At 46.8% G+C, this 15,766-nt stretch overlaps 1 protein-coding gene across 1 annotated transcript in view; it reads right to left on the bottom strand.

The window, feature by feature from the left end:
* The window catches only part of CLSTN2 (calsyntenin 2), an 88,803-nt gene that overhangs the window by 19,825 nt on the left and 53,212 nt on the right, over positions 1-15,766 (bottom strand). Inside the window, exon 4 of the mRNA XM_008585418.1 lies at positions 7,012-7,178. Within this exon, the coding sequence (XP_008583640.1) occupies positions 7,012-7,178 (167 nt within the window). The remainder of the gene's footprint in view (positions 1-7,011; positions 7,179-15,766) is intronic.

The following is a 15,766-nucleotide window of genomic DNA, read 5'->3' as shown; positions in this document are numbered from 1 at the left end:
CGGGATCGCAACCCTCAGCGCCGCGCCCGCACCTCGCTCAGCCAGTGAGCGGGAACCGGTCTGTATGTGGGATCCGAACCCTCGGCAGAAGCGCCGCCGCGCTCCCAAGCGGCGCACTGTAGCAGTGCGCCACCGGGCTGGCCCCAACAATGATTTACTTTTTTGAATAGACAATATATTCACACAGTTCAAATGTATAAATGTGCTAAGTGAAAAGTGCTCAACTTATTCTTAGCGGCGCACTGTAGCAGTGCGCCACCGGGCTGGCCCCAACAATGATTTACTTTTTTGAATAGATAATATATTCACACAGTTCAAATGTATAAATGTGCTAAGTGAAAAGTGCTCAACTTATTCTTATCTCCCATCCACCCAGTTTTCACAATCCCATCCCATATGTAATCAATATTATATTAATTTCTTAATGGCAAATTACATCATTGTTTATAATTAGTTGCAACCCCTTCCAGTGGGAGCCTTACACATGCCGTCCCTACTGTCAAGAGGCCTGACCATGGGACTTACAGTACCTTTCTCGGCAGAAGATACATTTTTGCGTTGTTGCATTCAGTAGTGGTCATGAGACTTTCTCGGTCAATGAAATGTGGGCAGAAATATTGGTTGGTTCCCACCCATATGGAAGATTTAATAGACAGTTCGTGGTTTGCCATGTTCTTTTCTCTCTGTCATGAAACCTGCAAAATTCCCTCAGGAGATGCTCTACCAGCCTGGGTCTCACAGTGAGGGTGGTGTTGGTCAGAGCTGAAGCCAGTCTATAATCGACATGAAGCATGAACAATAAATAAAATTTTGTTGTGTAACCCCAAATGAGATGTTAAGTCACTTGTTACTGCAGCATAATCTAGCCTATCCTGACAGTTATACTTAAGGATTCTTATAAATATAGATTTCCGTTTTCTTCCTATCTTATGCCAAAAGTAGCTTATTACATAATGTATAGTACTTTATTTATTTTTCTTAGCTCATATCTTGGAGATCTTTCTGTATCAATACGTGACAAGCTTCCTCACTTGTTTTTCTTTTCTACAAATGAATAGTATTCCATTGTACAGATAAACTGTAATTTTTTAAACCAGTCTCCTAATACAGACATGTGGGTTATTTCCAACCTTTTACTGACAATGCTACAATGTATAATCTTGTACATATAGCATTTCATAATTGTGCAAATATATCTGTAGGCTACATCTCTACAAGTGAAATTGCTAGGTAAAAAAGCATATGCAGTTTTAACTTTGATTTAATGTTGCCAAATTCCTCATTGCTAGGGATTATATCAGTATATACTCCTTCCAACGGTGTATGAGACTGCCTCTTTTCTGGATACCTCAGCAATGGAGTACACTATCAGACTTTGGGATTTTTGCCAATCGGATAGATAAATGTCATCCTAGTACAGTTTTAATTTGCATTTCTCTTACCATGAAGGATGCTAAGTATATATTTTCATGGGTTTAAGGAAAAATTCATCTATAATATCTTTTCCCTGATCTGACTTGAATGTCTTTATAAGGGTGCCCTGTTGTGTGTCTGGACTCTACGAGGCGGTGGGTGTCTCATGAGCCCTGTTGATGATGTAACCCTTGCATGGTGGCTAGCCAACCAATCTGTGTCTCCTTAAACTGTCCTGTGAGTATTTTATTGTTTTCTACTCCCTGAGGCCTACCAGCTTGCTTCATTTAGGTCCCCACTGGGTGTCAGTGCCTCTCTCCTATGGCTCCTATAAAATGGCAGTACAATTATTACAGAACAGTGACCAGGAGCTCGCTGGGCACAGTAACTCTGAGCATCCCTGATCCACAGAACCTAGCCCTAGTGCTCTGAAAGCCCCTGCCAGATGAATGAGTGAATGGTCTTCCCAGCCTACATTTCACTATCATCTCCTGTCACTTCCCAAAGGGACCCTTTTTGTTCAGTCACTTGTCTTTTTAGTCAAGCTCTGCAGGAGTCATTAAGTGTCCTCACTAACCCCTGTTCTCCTTTCCTCCCAGGGCATCATGGAGGCCCCACTTCCCAGCCACCTAGCACCACACGCACGTGGGCCCAGCCAATGAGACGTGAGAGGAAGTGAGGCATGGGCTTCAGGCCGGAGGGGTGAAAAGCCTGTAGACTCTTTTCCCTCCACTTCAGTGACCTGCAGCATTCTGGGCAGGACCATCCCTCACCACCTCCCTGCCTGAGTGTAAGAGAAAAATAAAGTTTTAAGTGTTAAGCTGTTGAGGGTTTGGAGTCATTTGCTACTGCAATATCTTACCCATTTGGAAGAATTCAGCACTTCCCAGGCATGATTCTCACTTCCCCAAGGCTATGTGGCATCTCTGAACGACCACAGGCTCTGCGGGCTGTCACACCCCAGTTGCAGGGCAAATTGTAAAGTGCAACTCTGAACTATTCACTTCCTCTTTCTGGATGTCATCTCCCATTTAAAATAATGGGGATATTATTTAAAATAATATCTACCTTCTCGGGGCTTGAATGAAATAATGTATATGAAGGTTTTAGCACTTACAAGGTGTCCAACAAGTGGTAGGTTTTATCATAACTCCTGCCACTGTGATTACGTCTGCACTGAGTCTGTTGTGGGCACCCCTGCCTTGGTCACCCTTCTTTCCCTGTGATCCAGTTCCCTCCTGTCTTCAAAGCCCTGAGCAGGGCCTTTGAGCTATGACATCCGGCCACAAGCGCCACTCCCTTGTGCTAGATTCTGCAGCACTCAGGCATGTGCACAGCTGTTGTCACAGCCAGTCTCTGGGTTGGCATCTCTCTTGCCATGGGAGCCTCACCAGCTTGGGGTGCTCAGCCCTGAAGCTGCTGCTTGCTAGTGAGTTATACATAATTAGTGCTGAGGGGTTGCACAAGTCATCTATTTCAGATTTCAGAAGATTCAAGGCCATCCTTCTAAAAACACCACATATTCTAAAATGTTTTTCTGCTCCTTTCCCCCTCCCCTCCATGTTGCACAAGTCATCTATTTCAGATTTCAGAAGATTCAAGGTCATCCTTCTAAAAACACCACATATTCTAAAATGTTTTTCTGCTCCTTTCCCCCTCCCCTCCACACCATCCCCCCTGTAGCAGAGTCTTGTGGCACCATTGCTGTCTGTCTGTCTGTTTGCATCCTCCAGCAGACTGTGAGCACCTCGAGGGCAGGGTCTACTGACTTTTCCTTAGCATTGCCACAGGGCCTAGCATGCAGGAAGCATGAGATAGATGAGGCCTGTGGAGGCTGATCTCTGAGCCTTGTGTGAGTGATTAAGAAGGAAATCAAGAGGGACCTCTAGCGGGATGGATCAGCAGCGTCCCATGGCAATCAGCAGAGGGCATGTCCCCACTGCAGCCCCCTGGTGAGAGGATGGGTTAGGGGATGTATTGGATCTCTGGTTAATACCCTGGTCTGGCTGCCAGAGCATCCAGAGAACTGCCAGGGGGCATGAAGGTGAACACTGGCCTCGCCATCAATGTGGTTCTTGCAAGATCAATAAAAACCCTCCCAAGTAGTTTTTTTTTTTTTTTTTACCGCAATATTTCCAGCTTGGTGAATAGGTCTCTGGTTACACAGGAGACATGTCTATACTGGCATCGTACCGGGACAGGAGATGCTGTCATGCTGGGGGCCCCTCTGAATGGTGACACTGCTTACTCTCCCTTGGGAAGCTGTGCTGTGGCCATGGTCATTCCTTTCTTTGAGCCAAGAAGGTGCTAGACAGATGGCCCTTACAGGATTATCACCTCTCCTAGAGCTTGGCCATTGGTTCCAGGTACCTAGCAGGCTGAGCTGTCAGTGAAGTCCTTGCCAAAAGCCCTGGTTTGTTCCTTGAGGACAGGCTGGCTATGGCTCTCCTGGTACCTTGTCATTTCCTTGCACCTGCCAACCCATCTGGGCTTAGCCAGATGAAGATTTGCCACTTTAAAGGCTCCCCTGCTAGAAAAGGAGCTGTGATTTGCAGAGAGCCTATTAGGTTTGGTAGGGGCAGATTATGTATATGAAGGTACTTCAAAAACTTCATGAAAAACTAGAATTGAAAAGTGGTATAAATCTTTCCATGTACTTTTTGAAGTACCCTCATACATCACACGGATATATTCAGAAATTCAATTCTTATAACATCACTACAAGATAAATAGTATTGTCTGTTCTATACATGAGGGATTGGGGCTTAAAGGATTAAAGTATCTTCCCCAAGGTCACCCAGCTAATAAATACTGTTACTGTGATTTGAACCTAGGAGTGTCTTGTTCCAAAGCTCTTGCTCTTTCCTGCTCTTCCACGCTGTGGAGATGACATATTGGTGGTATTGTGCTTTGAAAATCAGAACAGGGTATTCTTTGGGAATGTGGCTATTCTATAGTATCTTGTATAGATACAGGACAGCAGCCACCACAACCATTTAAAGAGTCCAGACATGCTGGAGAAAGATTCAGAAATATGCATGATCCCAGAGGAAAACTAGGAGCCTGTGCCGGGCCCACTGAGTACACAGGAGTTTCCTTAATCACAAGAATCACTTCTTTTGACTAGCTAGAGAGGTGGGAGGGGGGCCAGTAACTGCAAAGAAAATAATAGTTATTAGTCAGAAATGACATGAGGGATACGTGGAGGGAGGGAAAGAAGGATGCTAGTTTTAATCATTTTCAAGAATGTCTTCTAATAGGAGTTGCTGGTGTGGAGGAAAGACATGGACTTATTTTGAACAAGTCCCTGAGTCCCAGTCCCCTTATTTTTGAAATGGGGTCATAATATTTAATTTGTTGCGAGGAGTAGGGATAAGTAATGTAAAAGGGCCACCAGTGGGTGTTCTATAAATTGCATGTCTTATTAACTCCTCACACAGTGCCCTAATTCTTACCCGCTCCCCCCAGGGATGGAAAAGGATCATGTGCAGTGATCTGGTTATGAGCAGGTGGTATCCCAAAGAGTCGGATTAGTCTCCCCCGGTCCCCAAAGTTTTCTGTGCCACTTTTTTTAGCACCTCCTCTTTTCATTGGCTATGACTACTCTATGTCTTATTAACTCCTCACACAGTGCCCTAATTCTTACCAGCTCCCCCCAGGGATGGAAAAGGATCATGTGCAGTGATTTGGTTATGAGAAGGTGGTATCCCAAAGAGTCGGATTAGTCTCCCCTGGCCCCCAAAGTTTTCTGTGCCACTTTTTTTAGCACCTCCTCTTTTCATTGGCTATGACTACTCTGTAGAAATAGCTATTGTACTTAATTTATAATGCTAAAAATGTGTGGCTTTTGAGTCCAGCATCTTTGGCTTATTTGCTCTGTAGTGCCTGGAAGCCTGAAACTGTGGCCCCACGGGATGGTTCAGAGCAGGGAAGATTCGCTCAGAGGCAGGGAGTAAATCCAGTATCAGAAAAAGAGGGAGGGTTGGAAGATGGATTTCTGCATCGCTGGGTTGACAAAACCCTCAGGAAACAACACAAACAGTAGGTCTAGACCGGCCTTTGTAATGAGGCAGTCTTGTGAGCTCCCTCCAGTGACAGGTGATAGCTATTGATTAGCTATGTGTGTGTGTATGTGTGTGTGTTTGTGTGTGTGTATCTAATCCACATTAAACAATGTTCTGGAAAGTCAATTTGCCTTACCATGCCTTTTATACTCCTCCCGTCTTCCCCCTTCGATCCAGTCTCCAGGTGAGCATCCCAAACTCACATCTGCTGAGACCATGCTCCCTTGCCTGAGCTTTCAGTAGCTGCCTGGGCTCAAATTCTGATTCTGCTTGTCACTAACTCTAGGATCTTAGGCAAGTTTCCTTTCTCCTTTGGTCTTCAATTCCTCACGTAAAAAATGGGAATATTCATGGTACCTTTGTAATGGGGTCTTCTGGGGATTAATACTCATTGAGCATTTAGAACAAACAGTGCCTGGCACTCAGGAGACCCTCAATAACTGTTAGTGCTCATAACCATGTAGTAATTGAGCTGGGTTACAAATGTCTGCTTGGGCTCTTGAGTTTCCTGAAGACAGACGCTCAGAACATTCATTTTTGTATCCCAGTACTCAGCCCAGATCTGAATACATGAGTGTCTGAGGAATGTTTGCTGCACTGACTGCAATTTAAAGAACACTACAGTGTGCTCAGACCTCTAGCCCTCCAAGGCCACCCAGCACCCAAGCCCCACAGCAGTTGGCCACTGACAGGGGAATTTGTGTTGGAGAGGTGACTACCAGGATGGGCTGGCCCAGGACAGGGAGGGCAGGAAGAGCAGGGTGGAGCTCTGTGGGTGGGGGATGGGAGGCAGGGTGGGAAACCTCTGCTTTAGTCACACCCCCTTGGGAAATGGCAGGAGGGAAGCCTTCACAGCTGCTGGAGCTTCATGCGGCTGTCCTGTGCAGGAGGCAGAGGGACTGCCTTCTCACACTGGGCTTCGTTATGATTGAGTGGGGGCTACAGTGATGTTGACTCTGCTCTTTATTCAGGACCCCAGGGACCTGGTGCTGGCAGGTGCCCCCTAAGTCCACGAGGCCAGAAAGTAACCCTGACTGTCAGGGAACATAACAAGGTGAGACCCAATGACGTCCATATCTGCTTTCTAATTCCACCTCACCTGGGTTTTCACCTTCCTTTCTAATTTGTATTTTACTGGGTCCTACCTTTTTATTTCTTTTTTATGTTTTTGAAATATATTCTTGCATGCTTCTGTTTCTCTAGGCAAATAAAGAACAAAGCAACCAACCAACCTACAAACAAATGAAATATAAAAACTTCCTCCAGGTAGACACTGAACACCTGCCTACTCTTGCATAGTGGATCGATTATACACAAGGGCTTGATCCCAGGAAATGGCAGCAGAAGTCCATTGTGGAAGTCATGGTCACTAGCTCCCAGCCCCCCATTCCCCGCCCACAGCAGCACCTTTGCCACAATGCCACTTCTGCACTTTTATGGGAAATGACTCCATTTCCCGGTGTGCACTGTTGCTGGGCAGCCTCAGCCTCATAAATCAAAGTCTAATTGGGGGTGATGCCAGCTTCTTCCTTACCTTTATTCCTTGGCCAAGGCTTTCCAAGGAATTAATATCCAGCCCTTCCTTGCAGGCCTGCAAGCAGGATATCACCTTCTGGCTTTCCATTTTGCCCGGGCGGATAGTGAGGCTTGCCAGGCTGCCATGGAAGAACTGAGCAAACCGTGGTTTGGAGACTTCTCCTCCTGAAAGAAAAAGAAGCACCATCATCTGCCCTGTGGAGACTGGGTAGGAAACATCTGGCCATGGAGCCAAGGACACATTGACTGTGGGTGCCCCGAACCTGAGGTTTTCCTCCTGAGGAGCACAGTAGCCAGAATCTCAACAACGGGGTGTTATATGCTGCTAATACCCTGGCGTCCCCGGCTGCACAGATTTAGGAATCCTCACATTTCTGAATTTTAAGAGTTACTTTCAGGGACACACTGTCTTAGAAGACAGGAGGGGTCTGCAGAGCAAAAATGGGGGGAGAAGGAAGCTATCACTGATTAAAGGCCTACTGTGTGCCAGTCTCTCAGCCAGGGACTTCATCTGAACAAGCCTGCAAAGAGGGTCTGATTGTTCCCAACTGACAGGCGAAGAGCCCTAGACTCAGAAAGGTTGAGGAACTTGCTCCGGGACACACAGCTAAACACAAGCTGGAGCTCCAGTCCCGGTCTTCCCGACTTCGCAGCTGGCATTTGCTTCCCTCCATTCCACTGAGAGCTTGGCTGCAGCTGAGCGGTCCTAGAGACAATACCTCTGTGGGCTTTGCCATTCTTGCAATGTGCTGATCTCATCCCTGCTCAAATTCAAGGCCTTCGGCATGTAAAGCCTTCCCTGATTCTGTTCATCATCTGACCATCCTCTCACGGCCCACTTCCTGTTCTCTACCATCTCTCTACCAGCTGTGCTGAGTCCTATCTGAGCTCAGGTCCACTTTCACCCACGTGCAAGTGTTCAGTGTGGCCCGTGGTGCAGAGTCAGCCTGGAACCCCTCCCCCTGCCATTTTCTCCCTGGTTTTCCAATCAGGCCTCTCCTGAGGTCCACTTGAAGACTCCTCCAGGAAGCCTTCCCTGCTGACTTTACTGATCATAGGCCTCTTTCATCTCTGGGCAACCTACATAGATAGACCTAGCCTGGATCCCGCACAGCTGTTTGTTCAGAGAGGAGGCGGAATGCATGGGAAAGATGGACCTGGGTTGAATTCCAGCTTTGCTAGTTCCCTGAGAAGTTTTCATAAGCTCTCTGAGCCTTGCTTGTAGGATGCACTGTGGGGTTTTGCCTCCTGGTTCTCCTGGGCTTTCTCAGTGGTTCCCGTGGCTCCCCCAGTGTCTGGCTCCTGCCAGGGTGGCTGACAGCCTCCCCAGCACTCCACGCTGCCAGCAGTTTGGTAGCAGAGTGTGCTCCAGTAAGCAACCTCCCTGCGATGGGCTTCCTCAGCTCCCTACAGGGCAGATTTCCAACAAGCAACACCTTGATGACTTCTCTGCCATTTGATGAGCCACGCCGTGCCAACAAAGTCTACACCTTGGCTTGGGGAGGGCAGGTGTTCCCCCAGGTGTTTCATCTTAGCCCTGGAGGTAGTGCATGCTCCTTTTACATGCCACCCCTGTATTCTTTAGACTCTCTTGACTGCTCATTCACTAATCCCTTGGTACTCCAGTCCCCTATTATAGGCAGTTTTTTATGTTTTCCTGTTGAAATTACTGTGTGGTCTCTTTCCTGACTGGATCCAGACTGATACACCTTCTGTGTCTGCCCACATACCTTTGCTTACACCCATTCCTCCTCGCACTGAGACATCACCCCCGAATTACTCAGATTAGGCAAAGATCACAGTTCTTTAGGCTCCATAAGCCCCCTGTCCCCTGCTCATGGAAACCTTCCATAAGCCCCCAGCCACCATGCCCTCTCCCTGCCCTGAGCCTCAGAACACCGACAGCTCATTTTAACATACTCCTGACCACCTGGCATTGTTAGCTAATAATTTACACATCCTCCATAGCCTAAAATGGTGGTTCTTAACCTTGGCCACACATTCTAATCATCTGGGGATCTTTAAAAAGACAAACTGATGCTTGGTGCTGGGTCTTGCCCCAGGGATTCTGATTTAATTGAGGTGGGGAATTTTGAAAACTTCTTAGGTGAATCCAATGTGAAGTCAAGGCTAAGGGCCACTGGGCCATAAGCATCTTGGGGCTGGGCCTTGTCACACTCCTTATGTGACCTCTACATATGCTGCTGACAGGCTTACTCATGCCGCCCTCCACACACTGCTGTAATGCATTAGTTCAAGTCTTTCTCCTGGATAGAAGGGATCACTCATGCATTATTTACGTTAGTGAAGACAATTCTGAGCGAGTATTAGGGGCTGAACGCTGTGCCAGGCCTTTTGCGTAAGTCAGCTCATTTATTCCTCTCAACAACACTGGGCTTCTGTGTCCTCTGGCATCCTGCACCCTGCCTGGCACACAGCAGACACTTTATAATTGGCTACTGAATTGGAGGAGATGGTGAGTTGAACACCAGCAGAGTAATGGGCACTGTGGCTGTCTCTCCAACAACTGTCTCATGCCTTCGCTCTTGCAAAGGCAGCCCTGAGGTTTGGGGGGGTTGACTCCAGCTCCAGGAATGCACTTTGTTTAATTTAAGATAATTTAAGAAACTGTCATCCCTACTGCTTCAGCAATTGAATCAGAGATGGGCCTGGGACCCAGTACCAAGATGAAGCCAATCAGCACCTTGGCATTAGGGGGTTGACTCCAGCTCCAGGAATGCACTTTGTTTAATTTAAGATAATTTAAGAAACTGTCATCCCTACTGCTTCAGCGATTGAATCAGAGATGGGCCTGGGACCCAGTACCAAGATGAAGCCAATCAGCACCTTGGCATTCAGTAAGCCACAGGGATTGACCCAGGAATAACCAAGAGACCAATTTAAGCCAGTATCATGAGAAATGTTGATGGGAAATTTATGCAAAAAATGCCTCCATTTTCTTTCCAGAAAGTTTTCAACCAACTCTTGCTCTCTTTCCCTGGGGATGGTTAAGAGGAGATGGAAGGCCACGGGCTGTTGCAGCCAGCTCACCAGCACACAGGGACAACGAAGGCAGAGCCCAGAGGAGGCCGAGCCAGGAGAGCCACTGCAGGCTGAGTGAGTCCCGAGCAGACCCCCTCACCGCCCTGCCTCGGAACGTCTCATCTGTGAGCCACTGATCCACCTCTATGGTTAAAGCCATTTTCACTCATGGTGTTACTTGCCACCCAGAGCATCTTTACTTTAGAAATGAAAGAAGTCTCTTTTGAAGTGCTCAGTTCACATGGAACTCTAAACAGATTTGGTTCAAGGAATGACCTTAAATAGCCCATGGCTATAGGGAAGCCAATTTGGGGCCTTCTGATCTAGATCCTCCAACCTCCATGGATAAAGTGCTCTTCCAAGCCATTAGCATGTTCCTGCCCTAGCAAAAGAATATCTTCCTGGACCTGCAGGAAGGAGCGTGTGAGCCTGGGCATGAATGGTGGAGCTGCTACTCTCCATGGCACCCAGATGGTCATCTCTTCCCTCCCTTGTCTTCCTGTTTGGAGCAGCAGAGCCAACAACTCTCATTTACTGGGCATGAAATACATCCCCAACATGACGCGAAGTCCTCAATGTACATCACTTCATTGAGTCTTCATAAAATGCCTGGAAGATATGGGTATTCATTCTGTAGTTACAGGTGAGCAAACTTAGGCTTAGACAGAAGTGAGGGGCCTAAGGCCACACCAGTAAGTGTGCTGCAGTGTGTCCTCAGTGTGCGCACATCCGTCCACGCACAGGACCACCCAGGGTGTCCTGCTGGTGCCGGTCAGCCCAGTTCAGACGAGGCTGGGAGGAGGCCCATCGTGATCCATCGTCCAGCCCTCCTCAACTTCTCACTCAGCAGCTGCATCCTCAAAGGCCACACTTTGTGACTCTCTCCGATGCTAGGACAGTGTCCTACATACTATTTTCTCTCAGCAAAACACATTTATGTTCTATATTTTTAACTCATAAATCCCAGATCTCTGATGTACTCTATTTACTAGTGTGAAGCTCCAGGAAATCGATTCAATTAGCATTTTTCAATAGGAGGTCAGCATGAAGTTTGAGATATATTTACACTTGGGGAAGCTGTGATACAGGATTTTAAAAAATAATAGATACATTGAAAATCTCTCTTTTTAATATGTAGGGTGTCTGCATAGACCACATGGCTCCTCTGTTAATATTCAGACATAAGAATGGTTGTGAATCATATTAAGAAAAAAAAACATAACCCAGTTTCTTCCACAGAGAACCTTCTTTAAATGTTTGCAAACATNTGGCTGTCTCTCCAACAACTGTCTCATGCCTTCGCTCTTGCAAAGGCAGCCCTGAGGTTTGGAGGGGGTTGACTCCAGCTCCAGGAATGCACTTTGTTTAATTTAAGATAATTTAAGAAACTGTCATCCCTACTGCTTCAGCGATTGAATCAGAGATGGGCCTGGGACCCAGTACCAAGATGAAGCCAATCAGCACCTTGGCATTCAGTAAGCCACAGGGATTGACCCAGGAATAACCAAGAGACCAATTTAAGCCAGTATCATGAGAAATGTTGATGGGAAATTTATGCAAAAAATGCCTCCATTTTCTTTCCAGAAAGTTTTCAACCAACTCTTGCTCTCTTTCCCTGGGGATGGTTAAGAGGAGATGGAAGGCCACGGGCTGTTGCAGCCAGCTCACCAGCACACAGGGACAACGAAGGCAGAGCCCAGAGGAGGCCGAGCCAGGAGAGCCACTGCAGGCTGAGTGAGTCCCGAGCAGACCCCCTCACCGCCCTGCCTCGGAACGTCTCATCTGTGAGCCACTGATCCACCTCTATGGTTAAAGCCATTTTCACTCATGGTGTTACTTGCCACCCAGAGCATCTTTACTTTAGAAATGAAAGAAGTCTCTTTTGAAGTTCTCAGTTCACATGGAACTCTAAACAGATTTGGTTCAAGGAATGACCTTAAATAGCCCATGGCTATAGGGAAGCCAATTTGGGGCCTTCTGATCTAGATCCTCCAACCTCCATGGATAAAGTGCTCTTCCAAGCCATTAGCATGTTCCTGCCCTAGCAAAAGAATATCTTCCTGGACCTGCAGGAAGGAGCGTGTGAGCCTGGGCATGAATGGTGGAGCTGCTACTCTCCATGGCACCCAGATGGTCATCTCTTCCCTCCCTTGTCTTCCTGTTTGGAGCAGCAGAGCCAACAACTCTCATTTACTGGGCATGAAATACATCCCCAACATGACGCGAAGTCCTCAATGTACATCACTTCATTGAGTCTTCATAAAATGCCTGGAAGATATGGGTATTCATTCTGTAGTTACAGGTGAGCAAACTTAGGCTTAGACAGAAGTGAGGGGCCTAAGGCCACACCAGTAAGTGTGCTGCAGTGTGTCCTCAGTGTGCGCACATCCGTCCACGCACAGGACCACCCAGGGTGTCCTGCTGGTGCCGGTCAGCCCAGTTCAGACGAGGCTGGGAGGAGGCCCATCGTGATCCATCGTCCAGCCCTCCTCAACTTCTCACTCAGCAGCTGCGTCCTCAAAGGCCACACTTTGTGACTCTCTCCGATGCTAGGACAGTGTCCTACATACTATTTTCTCTCAGCAAAACACATTTATGTTCTATATTTTTAACTCATAAATCCCAGATCTCTGATGTACTCTATTTACTAGTGTGAAGCTCCAGGAAATCGATTCAATTAGCATTTTTCAATAGGAGGTCAGCATGAAGTTTGAGATATATTTACACTTGGGGAAGCTGTGATACAGGATTTTAAAAAATAATAGATACATTGAAAATCTCTCTTTTTAATATGTAGGGTGTCTGCATAGACCACATGGCTCCTCTGTTAATATTCAGACATAAGAATGGTTGTGAATCATATTAAGAAAAAAAAACATAACCCAGTTTCTTCCACAGAGAACCTTCTTTAAATGTTTGCAAACATGAGTTTGGATTCCTGAGGCCAGAAATGCACCCAGTTTTAAAGCATTTGCTGGTATGCCTAGCCTTCCGTTAGATTTGGTTAATTATAAGATGTGGGTCACACTCTTCAGGAGCTTACATTTAGTTGGGAGACTAAAGTATAGACACTGGGAAAGTCAAATAAAAATGTCAGAGTAAATTTCCAGTATAGAAGATGTTCTAAGGCAGTGCATGATTAATTTCCAAACAAATGATGTAGGCAGTGTGACCGACAGGTTAGAAGGGGGAAAGAAAAAGACGTCATTTATTAAGTCCTTGAAACATGGCAAGTTCTTTCATATGATGTTTTATTTAATCCTTAGTGGTGGAATGGTATTTTTGACAGCCTCTGTTCTTTTTTTTTCCTGGGTATTTCTCCCCTCTTGCTTCCATTTAAACACATCTCTGGCTTTGCACTCATTGCCACAAGGAGGGTGACGGTAGGGAGAAGAGAGAAGGGCCGGAAGCTGAATCTCTTCCCTACTGTGGTTTCCAGAAGCCTAAGCCCTTGGCGGTGGGGAGGTCTGGGTATGGGTCAACATCTGGGGAAAAGTAGAGGAAGATAATCTGGCTTGCCTTCAGATCAGAAGTGATATCCCAGACAGACATGGGGGTGGAGGTGGGGGTGGCAAGGAGGTGGTGGAGGGGACAAGACATCTGAGTCACAGAGTGAAGGCACCTGGAGCTGCTTCCGGGGCTGAGCCCTGGCAGGGGTGCATGATGCCAATAGGGAATGGGCCACAGATGGACTTACAGAGAGCGAATGAGAATCATTGGAAATATTCATGCACCCCTAAGTAAGACAAGGAAATACCAAGCTAGCTGCCAGTCATGAAGGACCATTAGTGACTGAAGAGCCAATGAGGTGAGCGCCTTTTCTGTGGACACCTGTGTGGAAATGCACCTGGAGGCGTCCCTCAACACCCTAGCACTATATAAATCCCCCCACCGTCAGCCAGCACCCTACAGAAATGGGAGAATTCCATGTTTGCGGAGGTTAAATCTCCCCCTTTAAGATGGAATGGGGGCTTGGAAGGAAACAAAGATGGGTGTGGGGAAAACATGTTTTTCTTTGTGAACTGAGATTCTTACCTACTGTACTTATGACTATCTTTACATATGAGGTTTTCAAAGTATGATAACTTGCCTAGGGACACACAGCCAGTAATCAGCGAAGCCAAGATTCAAACATGGATTGTGCTTGTTCCCAAGCCTTTCCCTGCACGCCATACGATGAGATGCGGCTGGGAAGGTTCAGGGAGGATTTCTTGGAGGGGGTCTGGCTGGGCTGACACAATTTTGGAGGAGACCGTCCAATTATACTGGGAGCTGTGGACATGGAATGGCTTCGGCAGCCATTGGTGTCAAGTTTGCTGGAAAGCACAGTTGTCTTGAGAAACCCTAGTATTTGGCAAACATGATTTGATGTAGCCTGTCTTATTCTGAGCCAGAGCTTTCATTGGGAATAAAAGCTGCTTATCAACCCCTCAACCTCCCCCCTGCCTGATTTATTTTATCTGAGAGGTGGGGCTCACTCACTGTAAATATAGCTTTTGAATCAGTAATGTCCACTTTTCTCTAAGAATATTTGGAGGTAAAAGTGTGAATGTACTAAGTGTCCTCCTCCTTGCAAAGTGTGTTCAGGATGCTGCTGGTCTTCCCTGCTGTCATTCTCACAGCTATTTAGTCTGAGAAACACATGGAAAGGAGTGGGGGCCACGCTCCCTCCTGCTTGAGTTGGATGCTGCTCTGTGCATGGCTGGTTGATGGCGACGCCCCTGGATGAACACAATTTCATGGATGGTCAGCTATCAGCTTTGAGCAATGCAAATGATGAGACCATCTGAAATCTTGCTTTCTCTCATTTCCTTATTTCAGTGATGGAGACACCCATGGAACGCAAAGATTAAGTGAAGTGTGTAATAGACCTCCATAAGCTGCAACTTTAAAACTGTCCAGACAACCCCAGGGCATGCTCACGCTTCTGTATGAGTCTGTCTTCACGGCTGGCCATGACACACCCTGGCTTTCTCACCCTTACATTTTTATGCATCCCCCTCCCTAGGCTTTCCAGCCAACATTTATATGGCACTACAGTGAGCAGAAAATACTACTTAGGGATGACCCCAAAAGTCAGCTCTCTGGGGTTGGAAACCTGAATTCACGCAGTTACCATGAATCCATCATCCAGAATATGATCTTCATTCTCCAGATGGAGGAACTGAGGGCCTGAGAGAGAAATATATTGTCTTCAAAGACCTAGAGCAGATAAGCAGTAACAGGAGTGGTTTTGAGTTCTCCTCTACTGACTCCAGATTCAGCCTTTCCTCACTAAATCATGATACCTGATGGGCTTGTAGTTGTTTTCGGGCTTTAGCTTGACTCTGTCCAATCTATGGGAAAATGCCAAGGGAATTTGGGTAAACAATTTGACCCCAGATTCCAGAATCCTCTGGTCTTCCCTACTTGGCTGTGGTGGCCCAGTAGTGTACTTAAAGGTGAAGGCTCTGGAGCCCCAGACCTGGATTCTAATCCAGACTTCGTGTGACTCTCATCAAGGTACTTCTCTTTTCTAAGTCCCAGTTTCCTCACCAGCAAGATGGGGATTATACTAACACCTACGCCATCAGGTTGTTGTGATGACTGCAGGAGAGCACAGGTAAGATGCTCTGCACGGAGCCTGCTGCATACCAACAACTCCAGCATGGAAGCTAGTCACAGTGGCACAGGCATCAGAGACCCCAACACCCCCCATGTTTCTCTCAGAG

Source organism: Galeopterus variegatus, unplaced genomic scaffold, assembly GCF_000696425.1.
Source record: "Galeopterus variegatus unplaced genomic scaffold, G_variegatus-3.0.2 Scaffold3565, whole genome shotgun sequence".
NCBI lineage: Eukaryota > Metazoa > Chordata > Mammalia > Dermoptera > Cynocephalidae > Galeopterus > Galeopterus variegatus.
Note: the sequence above shows the minus strand (reverse complement) of the source record. Positions and strands in the feature narration are given on the sequence as shown.